This window comes from Amia ocellicauda, chromosome 6 (assembly GCF_036373705.1).
Source record: "Amia ocellicauda isolate fAmiCal2 chromosome 6, fAmiCal2.hap1, whole genome shotgun sequence".
NCBI lineage: Eukaryota > Metazoa > Chordata > Actinopteri > Amiiformes > Amiidae > Amia > Amia ocellicauda.
In genome coordinates, this window is record NC_089855.1 from 29,939,719 (window position 1) to 29,952,218 (window position 12,500).

Consider the following 12,500-nt stretch of genomic DNA (forward strand, 5'->3'; position numbering starts at 1 on the left):
CACCTCACAGATGCTACAGTAGTGAGCAGGCTCTTCCTTCGTCCTCCCGTGCCATACGATCTCTTTCCCTGCAGCAAGGAGAGCCTCCTTCAGCATCTGACACTGCTTCAACGTCCTTAACAAGCAGTACCTGCAAATGGGGTGCCATACAATTAATCGATTCAGCTAACCAGAATGCTCACAATGTCCCTAATGGGGTCCTGGCACTCTTTTGCGCTTTCAAAATCAAGCACTGCGGCAGTCTTTTGCTTTCTTCTACTGGGTTAACTGGGAGTTAATCTCGGTTGTTTCAGGTACTGGTAAATTCCAACACAAAGGTAATGGGAATGCGGACCATAGGGAGTTTTCATGCAAAGCAGCTGAAGTTTGAAAAACTGCATGCTTTACTTTTTGAGGTATTGCATAATAATAATATGAATGTTGAGGTTGGAAACCAGAATAAAGCCTGAGGCCAGATTGTTGCTGAAGCCCACGAACCCTTAACCTGAGTACTGAAATGTGAATCAAGACAATGAAAATAAATTGGCATATAAAAAAAGAAATGAAAAAAAAAATAGGCAGGCACATTCTTGCACGAAATTAACACTTTGCTGCTAAAGTATAATCCAAAAAAACATAAGCACACATTTTTTGAATTACAAATCCACACTGTTCATTTTTTTAGTTATCAGTGTAAGCACAAAGCCTGGTCAGACCACCAATCCTCCACCCGGGAAAATCCAACTACCACCTGATCCATATCTGCTTTCCAGCAGCTTCAATTTTATCAGAAACATTCAATAGATTTAGTACTTCAATATAAATAACAGAAGACCAACGGTAAACCTCAATCTGTTTAGATAAACTGCCATGGTCATCCTTTTCATTTATTTTTAATTGACAACAAAATGACAATTTGGAAAACTGAAACAGGGAGTCACATAACATCTATACAAGACTCCATTTACACTATTGATTTAAATGTAATTGCTCTAAACTGGCCATTAAATACAGTGGTGACATGTCTTGGATCACATGATAAATGGTGCTGTAGAGAGTTAAGGATCAGTCCTGTGCGATCTGGCTGCCTGCACTGGTAATAGCAATGCGTCGTTGAACTAAAATCCTGTAGTGCCAGAAGGTCAAACAAAGCAGAAAATGCAGAATGTTCAAGGAAACATAAAATTTATATATTCAGAGATGCATTTTGCTCCCTTGGGTCCAATTTAGGTTCACTGCAGTCAAAACAAATGGAGGTGTGCTTAGAAGGAGAGGGGGGAGGATGGGGGGAAAAAGCACAATTTGTGGCATATAAAAACAAAACCAGAAATAGCCACATTATGGACATTTTTAAACAGTGATAAGAAATTGGATTTCTTCCACTGGTTCCATACATCTGGCACTGTTTCAGTTTAATGATCACTAATACAATTTATTGTAAGTGTGCAGAAATCTAATTTCAAATTTGAGGGGGAAAAAATGATATGGCTACTGGCTAACTGAGTATTAGCCAGGTGTGGTATACAAGGTTATAATGAAATCTGATGGCACCATCAAACTTTTTAAAACATTTTAGCTTTAAGACTTGGGCTCTGCACTTTAAACCATAACATTTTATGCTGGAACTCCAATTTAGGGAATCTTCACATGCAGAAAACAAGATGGAGAAAAAAAAAAGCCAATCAACAAAACAAACTATTAGTTTATAAATCTTGCAAACTTGCAGAGAGGTGATAAAAACACAATAAAAACAGATAAACTTGACTAAAAACATTATATACAAATCTCGTCTTTCCAAGACTGTGTAATATAGGAATTCACAGTGTCACAAAAAGACTTTACACAAAACATAGCTGCCCTTAGGGTTTTCTCTTGGTCACAACATGCTTTCTGAGCAGCACTTACTTTATCATTTCGAAGAGTCTGGGATCAGACACCTTAATGTTCCGTGCCATGTTCCACGAGAGGTGGATCATGGGAACGATGGACTTAACACTCTGCAGTTTATTCCACTCAAATCGCTCCACAGCCAGTTTGTACTGGTATGCTAAGACATACCAGGGGAGGGGGAGAAAAATGTGTGGTTAGTTTTACTTGCCCTGGATTTAAACATTTAAAGATTATAGATTAAATACATAAACCATCAAAACTACTGTAAAGGTTTTCAAAATGCATCAGAAAGAGTTGACTGCCAAGGTAACATACCTGTTAGTGGTCCTATATTCCAAGCAATGTTATTGCACCAGCCGATAGCCTGAACCCAGTGGACAGTGCCAGCATTAATCCACACCAGGTCTCCGGGTCGCTGAATAAACCGATACACAGGGACGTTGGCTTCATAAAGGTCTTCTAGATTTGGCCACCAGGAGCCCATTAAGTAGTTGATATTATTCCTTTAAAAAGAAGACCAAAATCTAAATCAGCCACTCAAACCCAAAACATGGGCTACAAGCAAAATTAAAAAGCAAATAGAAATACAGTAATCTGAAGTGTAATGGGTAAATCAAGGGAATGTCATGTATATGGGAATTCGATGTTTTGCAACTGATCTGAGATTAAGGGGAGAGGAAAAGAAAAAACACCTGAGAAAAGTTTAACATGAATCATGAATAATGCAATTCGCTATCCTGCTATAAACAATCATTACTGTCACTTGAAATAAAGATTTTACATTTATATTAAAAAAAGCGTGCGTAATAGATTCATGTTAAATAATGAATAGAGGATATGGTGGCTGTGTCAACTGGTGGCTTGAATGGCACCATGGAATGGGATTAACTGTGTACACATTGAAGACAAGTACCATACTGGCAATTAAACACCCTAACGTTACTGTGTTAAGTTGTTTTCATACTTTTCACAGAACTCATTCATGACACCCCAGTAAGGCTCTGGTACGGCAAACCATTCGCAATCCCCTGGTCCGATGTTGATGTTAACAGAGCAGAAGTTGTTGTTTTCTTGGTGGCCTACAAATACAAAAACACACAGTATTGTGTTAGCAGTGACTGTTTCCCTTCCCTTACAAAGAGGGATGTTTAAGGTCTGGCTGTGTGTATCCACAGAAACAGGAGACTGAAGCCAGATCTGTTGATGCGGCAGGGCCAATTAATTATAACGAACGTCAGAAACACTGGATTGAGACAAAAGATGAAAATAAAAATAACCTGGCATTATCAGAAATGCAGCTCCAGCCCTGACAAAAGGTACATTTTAAAATGTACAATACAGCACAGCAGACAAATCCAGTTCATTTTTGCTTTATAGCATATACAGGTGTACCCAAGCTTTAATTCTGTAACAACAAAACTAAGGAGAACACCCAAGACTGTAATAAACAACCTAAACCTTGTATTTTGGTTTAGTTTTAACTTACATTGGCACACCCACAATTAAAAAAAAAACAGCAGATCTGGTTCTCTAAGATGATTTACAATACTCTTTTAAACAGTTAATGATTGAAAAATGTAAAAGTCTGATAAAGCAGGAACAACTAAACAAAGGAACGGGCGTAGCTTAATTTGCAGGGAAATGGCTACCCGCTTCATTCACCATTTAATTTATATTACTGTAAAACAGATGAGAAATGATTAGGTGTGAACTTAAAAGCACCAAGATCAAAATGTCTTGCAAATAAAGTCCCAGACCGGGCTAGAGAGCGTTTTTCGACAGAGGACTTGCATTTAGAGCAGGTGAACGGATCTGCGCTGGGGCAGTTGGCCACGTTGGACTCACCTGGCGTTCTGCTGCCAGGTACCTTCATGTACAGCTGCACTGTGTTCATTCCCAGGATGGTGTGGCCAACGTGGCTTAAGAGATTGCCTGCAGAAACCACTCGAGCAAACGCAGGGAGCTTACTTAACTCATGGAGCTGCAACTTCCACCTGCAAATAGTTCAGATGCCACTTTAGCAAACTCACACTGGGGGCCTATTCTTCATTTCTGGCAGCATATTAAGGATGATGCGCACACATACAGTGAGGGAAAAAAGTATTTGAACCCCTGCTGATTTTGTACGTTTGCCCACTGACAAAGAAATGATCAGTCTATTATTTTAATGGTAGGTGTATTTTAACAGTGAGAGACAGAATAACAACAAAAAAATCCAGAAAAACACATTTCAAAAAAGTTATAAATTGTTTTCCATGTTAATGAGGGAAATAAGTATTTGACCCCTTCGACTTAGTACTTGGTGGCAAAACCCTTGCTGGCAATCACAGAGGTCAGACGTTTCTTGTAGTTGGCCACCAGGTTTGCACACATCTCAGGAGGGATTTTGTCCCACTCCTCTTTGCAGATCCTCTCCAAGTCATTAAGGTTTCGAGGCTGACGTTTGGCAACTCGAACCTTCAGCTCCCTCCACAGATTTTCTATGGGATTAAGGTCTGGAGACTGGCTAGGCCACTCCAGGACCTTAATGTGCTTCTTCTTGAGCCACTCCTTTGTTGCCTTGGCTGTGTGTTTTGGGTCATTTTCATGCTGGAATACCCATCCACGACCCATTTTCAATGCCCTGGCTGAGGGAAGTAGGTTCTCACCCAAGATTTGACGGTACATGGCCCAATCCATCATCCCTTTGATGCAGTGCAGTTGTCCTGTCCCCTTAGCAGAAAAACACCCCCAAAGCATAATGTTTCCACCTCCATGTTTGACGGTGGGGATGGTGTTCTTGGGGTCATTCCTCCTCCTCCAAACACGGCGAGTTGAGTTGATGCCAAAGAGCTCGATTTTGGTTTCATCTGACCACAACAGCTCTTTGGTCTTGGCCATGGTGGAGAGTTTGGAATCTGATTGATTGATTGCTTCTGTGGACAGGTGTCTTTTATACAGGTAACGAGCTGAGATTGGGAGCACTCCCTTTAAGAGAGTGCTCCTAATCTCAGCTCGTTACCTGTATAAAAGACACCTGGGAGCCAGAAATCTTGCTGATTGATAGGGGAATAAATACTTATTTCCCTCATTAACATGCAAATCAATTTATAACTTTTTTGAAATGTTTTTCTGGATTTTTTTGCTGTTATTCTGTCTCTCACTGTCAAAATACACCTACCATTAAAATTATAGACTGATCATTTCTTACAAAATCAGCAGGGGATCAAATACTTTTTTCCTTTACTGTATATACACCTTATATACTATGGTGTTCTGTATGTTTTACTTTACCCCATGTTGCCAATCCTGAGCTACAATTTAAAACTAAAAACTGTATGGTACCACATTCTAACCAAATAAAATTATAAAATGTTAAAAAGGAGAGATTCTTTATAAGAAAATCTCTTTAAAAGAATCTGTCACTACTAACTATGCAGTAATAATCTGAGCAAAGCAAGCCATTCTGAAAAGAGCTGGCAAGTGCATGCTGTATGATTATTTGCTTTAGTCTAGTACATAATTATGCCATTAGCATGTTCTTAAGAAATAGCACTTCAATAAGAGTCCTCCACTGCACAGAAACATTAAGTCTTTTTTTTCTTCTTCCATGCACTTAGACTATATCTCAGAGTCCTTACATGTTACGAGACCTGATTACTGGTCTTCATTAAACACCAGTGTGATAAAAACGGAAATGACATAACACATTCCTACCCACTGTTCTTTGTATTTATTTTGCCCAACACATTAAATAAATCCCTTTACAAACAAACTTACTTCTTCTCGTCCGATAAGTCAATGTTTGTCCCAAACTTGATGGTCTTAAAAGGTCCTTTCCTTCGTCGCCCCACACTGAAAAAGATCAAACAAAAACAGAGAATAAATAATGCCCATATCACAGAGAGGGAAACTCACATCTCAACATTATTCCCCCCCTTCTCTGAGCACTACTTACTTATCGGAGGATGTCGATTCATTGTCAGAATGGTCCTTGTGACCTTTCTTTTCATTTTCCTCCTTAAAAAATGCAAACAAGAAAAACGAAATGAATGCACACAATTTGTAACACAGTACTTGAGCTGCTTGGGTTAAAAACATTCAGAAATGCATTTAAAAAACACTAAGTTATTCTATACATGTTAGATCCTTCTTTCCTGCACACTGTCATGTCAACAGGCTTTAAGAGCCTATACGTTTGTTTAAAACTTCCTTTCGCTGCAAATTTCCAAGGGGCGAGCAGATGCTGGCAGGTTCACCTTACACACAGGCTGAATATTTTTAGCTGAACTGATGCAGATTTTGACAGCTTTCTGACAAGCCCGTTTCAGCTCAGCAGGCACACTTGTCACTCAACGTCTAAAAAAAATCTTTGGCAATGCCTGAACAGTATTTTAAGTATAAGAATAAAAAATAAAATGGTGAACTGTACCAGACTTGAAAAAAACTATACATTTGTCACAACTTTTTATTTCCCCCTCTAAATAAACTATCTAGCATTTCGAGAAGTCCCGGTTTGGGTCATGATACGGGCTATACGTGTTAAAAGCAGTGTTAATTCATAACCATGGTGAATAAAAACGTCACTGGATCAAGGACAAATTGTAGAATACATAAATTTAATGAAGAAATAATAAAGCAGTGGGATAAAACCTTGTTGCAAAGCACACTGCCCTCCTCAATGAAAGCAAGGACACTTTGGCACTACAACAAATACTGACAAGGCTTCATGAACAGATCAGAAGGACCAGTAATTCAATTGGCATGTTTAGCAGAAATGATCAGGTGGACAAAAGTGGGAAATGGAGGCTTGTAGATGAGTCATTTCCACGGTCTTATGGGTCAACAGAAGAGTAGGTGGTGCTTACCCGTAGTGACTCCTGGAATGAGGAGGCCTGGTACTGTGCATATTTGGCAATGGTGGTGTGTGACCTGCTGCTTTCACAGCGCCACATTTTCCTAGTTCCAGTTAGGTCCCAGTTCTCATCAGTAGGCTGCGACAGCTGTGCCCGCACCTCCACCAGGTGATCAGCGTTGGCTTCCACCAGGGTCTTGGTAGAGAACAGACCTAGATCTGGGACAGGAGAGTGCAGAGGGGGTTGTGAGCATGAATCTGCTTTAAGGCGAGTTCAAGATGAAGGAGTTATTAAACTATGAATACAGAGCTTATTTTACTAGTGCTAAAATTGGGCAGCTCAAGACATCCAAGGCCGCCACCCCCAGTACACCACTCAGACCAATTAAACTGCAAAATTTCACAAATTTCACAGAAGTGTTATTACTGGAAAAGAGAGCCCCTCCGTGTGTGAAACACCACTGAGCTGGATGTGCAGTAAATGGATTACCAGGGTGATTAAGAACTGAAAAGCAAAAGGAAAGTGATGGCATGATCTCCTATCCCACACATGTGGCATGTAATTACTTTCTTGGCTTGCAGGTGGTGCTGTTGTTCTGTATGTAAAGCTCTCCTACCTACCCCACCTCCACCTCCATGTCTTACAGAAGGACTGTGACTTTTAGTAGGATCCCAAGAGATACTGGAAAGCCCAATTCCAGACAGCAATTCCAGCAATTCGGAGATCAATCACATTATTCCTTCAGGTTAATTCACACACATTGAAAATATACCATTTGCTTTCATTGTGTTCATCTGATCTCATACTCAAGATGCCAAAAATACACAATGATAAAAAACTACTTGATCTGAACAGAATGCCCAATACGTGGTTTAGAAGAGTCAACAAATAGTATTTCAACTGCCGAACCTCCACTTAGTGCCAAGCTTTGCCGGGGTGAAACTCACCTAGTTTAAGAGCTCCCGCGAGGCCTCGGATTACGGTGACGGGGTTTGTAGGATTCGTACAGAACTGATGTAAAGGTGGAAAGAAAGCGTCTCTCTTATTCTCCAGCTGTGAAAACATGAGAAATTAAATATTAAGAGTGACAGTTCGGACTGCGGGGACAACACTCGTTTCGGGCTACTAGCACTATCGTGATGTGAGAATTTGGCAGTTAACTTCACACATGCTCCTTTCAGCGCTGTCCCCATCTGATAGTTATTGCTTTTCTGTTTTTCTGGGTAACAAATGAAGAAGGGCTGTGGGTAATCTATCATAGAAGCACCCCAATGAGTCATACTCACGTAAATACTGGGAGTTGGAGGGTTGAGTTTGTCCTTTGGCAGCGAAGGGAAGGGTGGAGGTGGCGGTCTGGGGGGTGGACACTTGTCTAGTAAAATGCTACTATTTGATAGACCATTCTTCCCCAGGTTTCTGAAAAATAGAAGGAGGGAGGACAGACATTTATACATTAAACAGATAAACCAAATAAATGATGAACACACATTATACCAATTTTAACACATATAGCCCTGCTAGCTTCATGATATCAGCCAACACGATATTCATGACAGTTGAGCCAGGCCACAACAAACTAGAGACAACATCCACATGCTTCACTCCAGTGTTTGTCTGCTTATGGCACCGTCTCACAATGCCCATGACTGAAGTAATACATTACACTTGCGAGGTTGGAGTACTGCATTGTACGAGTTTGAGTACAAGAGCCTCCAGGACTGCAAGGTACGTCAGTACTGATGAACGAGTCAAAAGTTATCCAAATTAATGATGTTTGTGGTAGGGGAAGTGTGATGTATATTTCAGTTGAAAAGAGAGGGACTACCCACAAGCAGTCACTATCTGCTTTGACTTATTCCTGTAGATACTGGCTGTCCAGAAAAATGCACTGTATATATTTATTGGCCCTGTCTTGAAATGCATCTTTTAAATTTGTATCAACCACCCTAATATTAACATTAAAATGCTCGGTCTCATTAACAGAACACATTTGCACATTTTTGTTTTTACATTGAATTGTCCATGAAAGATGCATCAATTTTCTTACAGTTACTGATGTTAAACTTGATTGACTTAAAAGTATACAAATTCTTCTTTTCCTACTGAAAGGAACATTCCTCTTTCATTTTGCAGTACAGATATTATAAAAGAGAGCCACCAAAGGAGCATGCTGGGAAAGCCCTACATGGTGTGACCACTACAGGGCAGACTGGGTTCAACTTTTTCCACCTTTTAATGAAATGCTTCTAAGCCCTTCACAGGAAAGGTGTCAACCACCAAAAGTGCTTCATTACTAAAATACACAGCTACTAGAAATTACAGGATGGGTGTGAGTGTTTGTGAATGTGTATAGGTGACCAAAATGAAAAATGGAACAATTAATGTGCTTATGAAAAATAGACATTTGATTCAGAAGTATAGCAATGACATTTTGTGTAATATGTAATTCATCAACAGTACAACCACACAGTGGTAGGGCTCACACTATTGGGGATGGGAGTTGAGACAATATGAAGGATGCTGGTCAAGCCAGAGCACCTGCAGTCATGAGATCCAGTTCTCAACCTCTCATGATGACCTGTATAGTCATCTGGCTATAGGACAGAGTTTGGCATTTGTTTTCTGATCCAGTCCTGGCAAAATTTGGATAAATCAAGCACAATATCGATTCGATTTGTGAGGGCCAGAAAACTATTAAAGAAACATTGCAACTCCAATGTGATCGTTAAAGCCGGACAAAGTAAATGTTTTTTTTCATCAGGGAACCTCCACAACATAACTGAAACATTACGTCTGTAACACTAAAAACAACAAAAAACATTGCAAGTCAATTACATTGTTTAAAATATCTGAATCTAAAAAGTGTATTTTAAATAGGGATGTGCATGACAAATATTTTGACTATCAATAATTCCACAGGTGTTGTCAAGGACTATTCGAATAGTCGCCCCGCCTTCCTAAGTTTATATACAGTAAATGTGAAATAATGCAATGTGACAATTTTTGCAATTGCAAAAATTTCATAACTTCATTATAAAATCTAAACTTTATTAAACATTAAAAATACCTGATTAATTCTGATTTAATTTTTATTCTATAATAGTTTAGCAATGTGAGCTGAAATGAAAATGCGTTAACATTGGCGTCCTTGATGTAATGGTCTCAGGTCATTACAGCGAAATACAAAATATATTAGACTTTTTCTAGCTAATTTATACATCTACTTAACTAAATTTATTTTTGCACGTTTACAAACCACACTCAAGAGAGCCTCAGACTGCCGGTCTGCATTTGGAAACACACCTGTGCATTTCAGCTTTCCTTTTCTGTCATTGCTAATGTCATTGAAGGGTGTTTGGCTTTTATGTGGCTTAACATACGAGCTGTAGATTTGGGGTAGTTTAATTGCACTGTACATGTTATACACTTAAGTGTTTATTTACTTTGTCAAAGACTCTCCACACAACTCATCTGTGAGGAAGCCATTGGTGGCGTTCTTGTAGTGTACATTTCCACAGCTTTGCTCAGATCTGCAGAATTCCACTAATCCCATTGGTGGAGCCGCGCAGATCTGCGGAAATACACGCTACACTAACGCGACTAATGTTAGCCAAGGTATGTTTTAGTTTAGCCAATCACAAATAAAAAATAAATCCCACCGTCCTGTCAAAATTAATTACAGCTACATAGAGAGCTAATCAACAGTACAGGCATTAAAATAAAATCAATATATACTTTTTTTTTTTTTTTAAGATGTTGCATTCTCTTCAACTATTCGGTCCAATTCTTAAGTTCAAATGCTCCATTTAAATTCTGAATTTATCATCGGCAACTTTAGAAGACTTAAAACAATTTGCAATGGAGACATTTGCACATCGTTCTTTTAAATACATTTTATTCGCTTTGTGTGTATTTGTTAACAGTAGGCCTTCTTTTATTTTGTATTTGTGTAGTTCTGTATGACTGAACAATAAAACAATTGGAAAGTGAATCTGTAGAGTCTTCCTACTTAAAGAAGAATATACAAGGCAACGTGGTATATTCTTCATCTGTATATCGATAATCAAAAAATTTCACCAGCTCAGTCCTAATACGTATAAGTAATGTGATGAACTGGAGTTGCCCTGGATAAGGGTGTCTAAGAAATATGTCCAGCAGCCAAAACTCCCTCACAGCCCCCACAGGCCCCTCATATGCCTTGCGTATTAGTGGTACACAAGGCGGAATATTACATGTAAGCTCCGAAGTTCCACTGAATGAGGGTAGAGGGATTAGGGAGTGGCCATAGCAGTTAGGGATAATAAAAAAAAAAGCTTAGCCAAGCATATTGCACAGCGCCAGACATGAATTCAACCACGAGCAGCAGAGGACAATTCACAAAAAGAAGGAAACCAATACAAGAAACGATTAAAAAAAAAAAAAAAAAAAAAAAAAAAAAAAAGTACCACTAAGTGCTCATGACAATGGTTATAACGCCTTTTCCACTGGCACACCTGAGCAATGACCCGGCATCGCTCACAAGAGGCGGTTTGCATCTCCTTTGCAAAGTCAGTGCCAAACAACTGACAGCACACGGAATGGACATGCTGAGTCACATGTTGGAGTTGCAAGCGAGATTGGGCCTCTGTACAGCATCCAAAACAGCACGTTTTTTTCCTTTTCTTCCAGCCCACTCCTTTTTAATCATGCTGGCTGTGGAGCCCTCCTGTTCGGTTGGCTAAGACTTTTTAATGGCGTGGTTTAAGACTGCGTGTTGAAGTGCACGTTTGATAGACCTGCAGTAATTTCAACCATTACGTTCTGTAATTTCATGGCATTGAGGAATTGGCTCCACCTGCGGTGCCATTTCTGATTAAAAGAATGGGCAATTGGAAAGAGGGTATTTCAATGAAAACGGAAAAAAGCCTGAACCACCTCAGTAGACAGTTTCTTGCAGGCAGACTCCTCTGTGATTACACAACCATACATCAGTGTTTTAAGTGCAGAGAGATTAGCTGCCAACATTCCTTAAATCTGTTAAACATTTTCATCCTACACTGTACGTCTCAATGATAAATCAACCCAGTGCTAGGGGAAGCGGCGGGGGGTCAAAACGGAAGCAATGTTTTGTAGCTTTACCCTTTGATCAAAGACACGAAACACCCGAGCATGTCCGCCCCAACGCCACCGGTGCTGCAGTGCACCGTGAGATCGTACGTGACATTCAAAGGGCCATGTAAACACAGTGACGAGATAAATTAATAAACGAATATCCTTAACGGTGACAGGACAATTAGAATCAAACTGGATCATTCTGACCAGTGGAAAATGGGATACAGGTGACCACAAGGGTAGTTTGAGAAGCAGCCTCGCTGGGAACCTTTTCACACCTGCTGTCCTTCTCAGTCATCGCCTCCGTTTATGATTTAGTCGACACAAGGCCCTTAACCAGCTGGGAACACCCAGTGGTACGGATTTAATGCACTGCCCAGACAGCAACATGATATTAATTGTTATATTTACCCCCCTCTCCTCAAAACAAGGATGATCTTCTGTTTTCTAACATTCTTATTCCAGAACTCCATAATATTGGTCAAGAACAACATAGCTTACAGCATACATCAACCAGCAGATGCAATAATAATTTAAAAAACATTTTCAGTTTAAAAAACATTTTCTCATGGCTATATTTTCATGAAAAATCACTGCTATTACAATCATCTCCTCCAGTTTCACAAAACAATAATATGGATGATGTTCAGAAGTGTGCCACTGGAATGTTCCTTGTGTTATTGATTAAACCCAGTATGATAAATG

General features: G+C 39.6%; 1 protein-coding gene across 4 annotated transcripts in view; it reads right to left on the reverse strand.

Moving 5' to 3' along the window:
• kdm6a (lysine (K)-specific demethylase 6A) overlaps positions 1-12,500 on the reverse strand; it is a 107,235-nt gene that overhangs the window by 2,237 nt on the left and 92,498 nt on the right. For all 4 annotated transcript variants that reach the window (XM_066706823.1, XM_066706821.1, XM_066706822.1 and 1 more), the window contains 10 exons: positions 7,991-8,120; positions 7,652-7,757; positions 6,717-6,922; positions 5,807-5,868; positions 5,629-5,703; positions 3,715-3,863; positions 2,834-2,948; positions 2,185-2,372; positions 1,885-2,026; positions 4-130 (listed from right to left, as the gene is read on the reverse strand). In XM_066706823.1, coding sequence (XP_066562920.1) covers positions 4-130; positions 1,885-2,026; positions 2,185-2,372; positions 2,834-2,948; positions 3,715-3,863; positions 5,629-5,703; positions 5,807-5,868; positions 6,717-6,922; positions 7,652-7,757; positions 7,991-8,120 — 1,300 coding nt within the window. The remainder of the gene's footprint in view (positions 1-3; positions 131-1,884; positions 2,027-2,184; positions 2,373-2,833; positions 2,949-3,714; positions 3,864-5,628; positions 5,704-5,806; positions 5,869-6,716; positions 6,923-7,651; positions 7,758-7,990; positions 8,121-12,500) is intronic.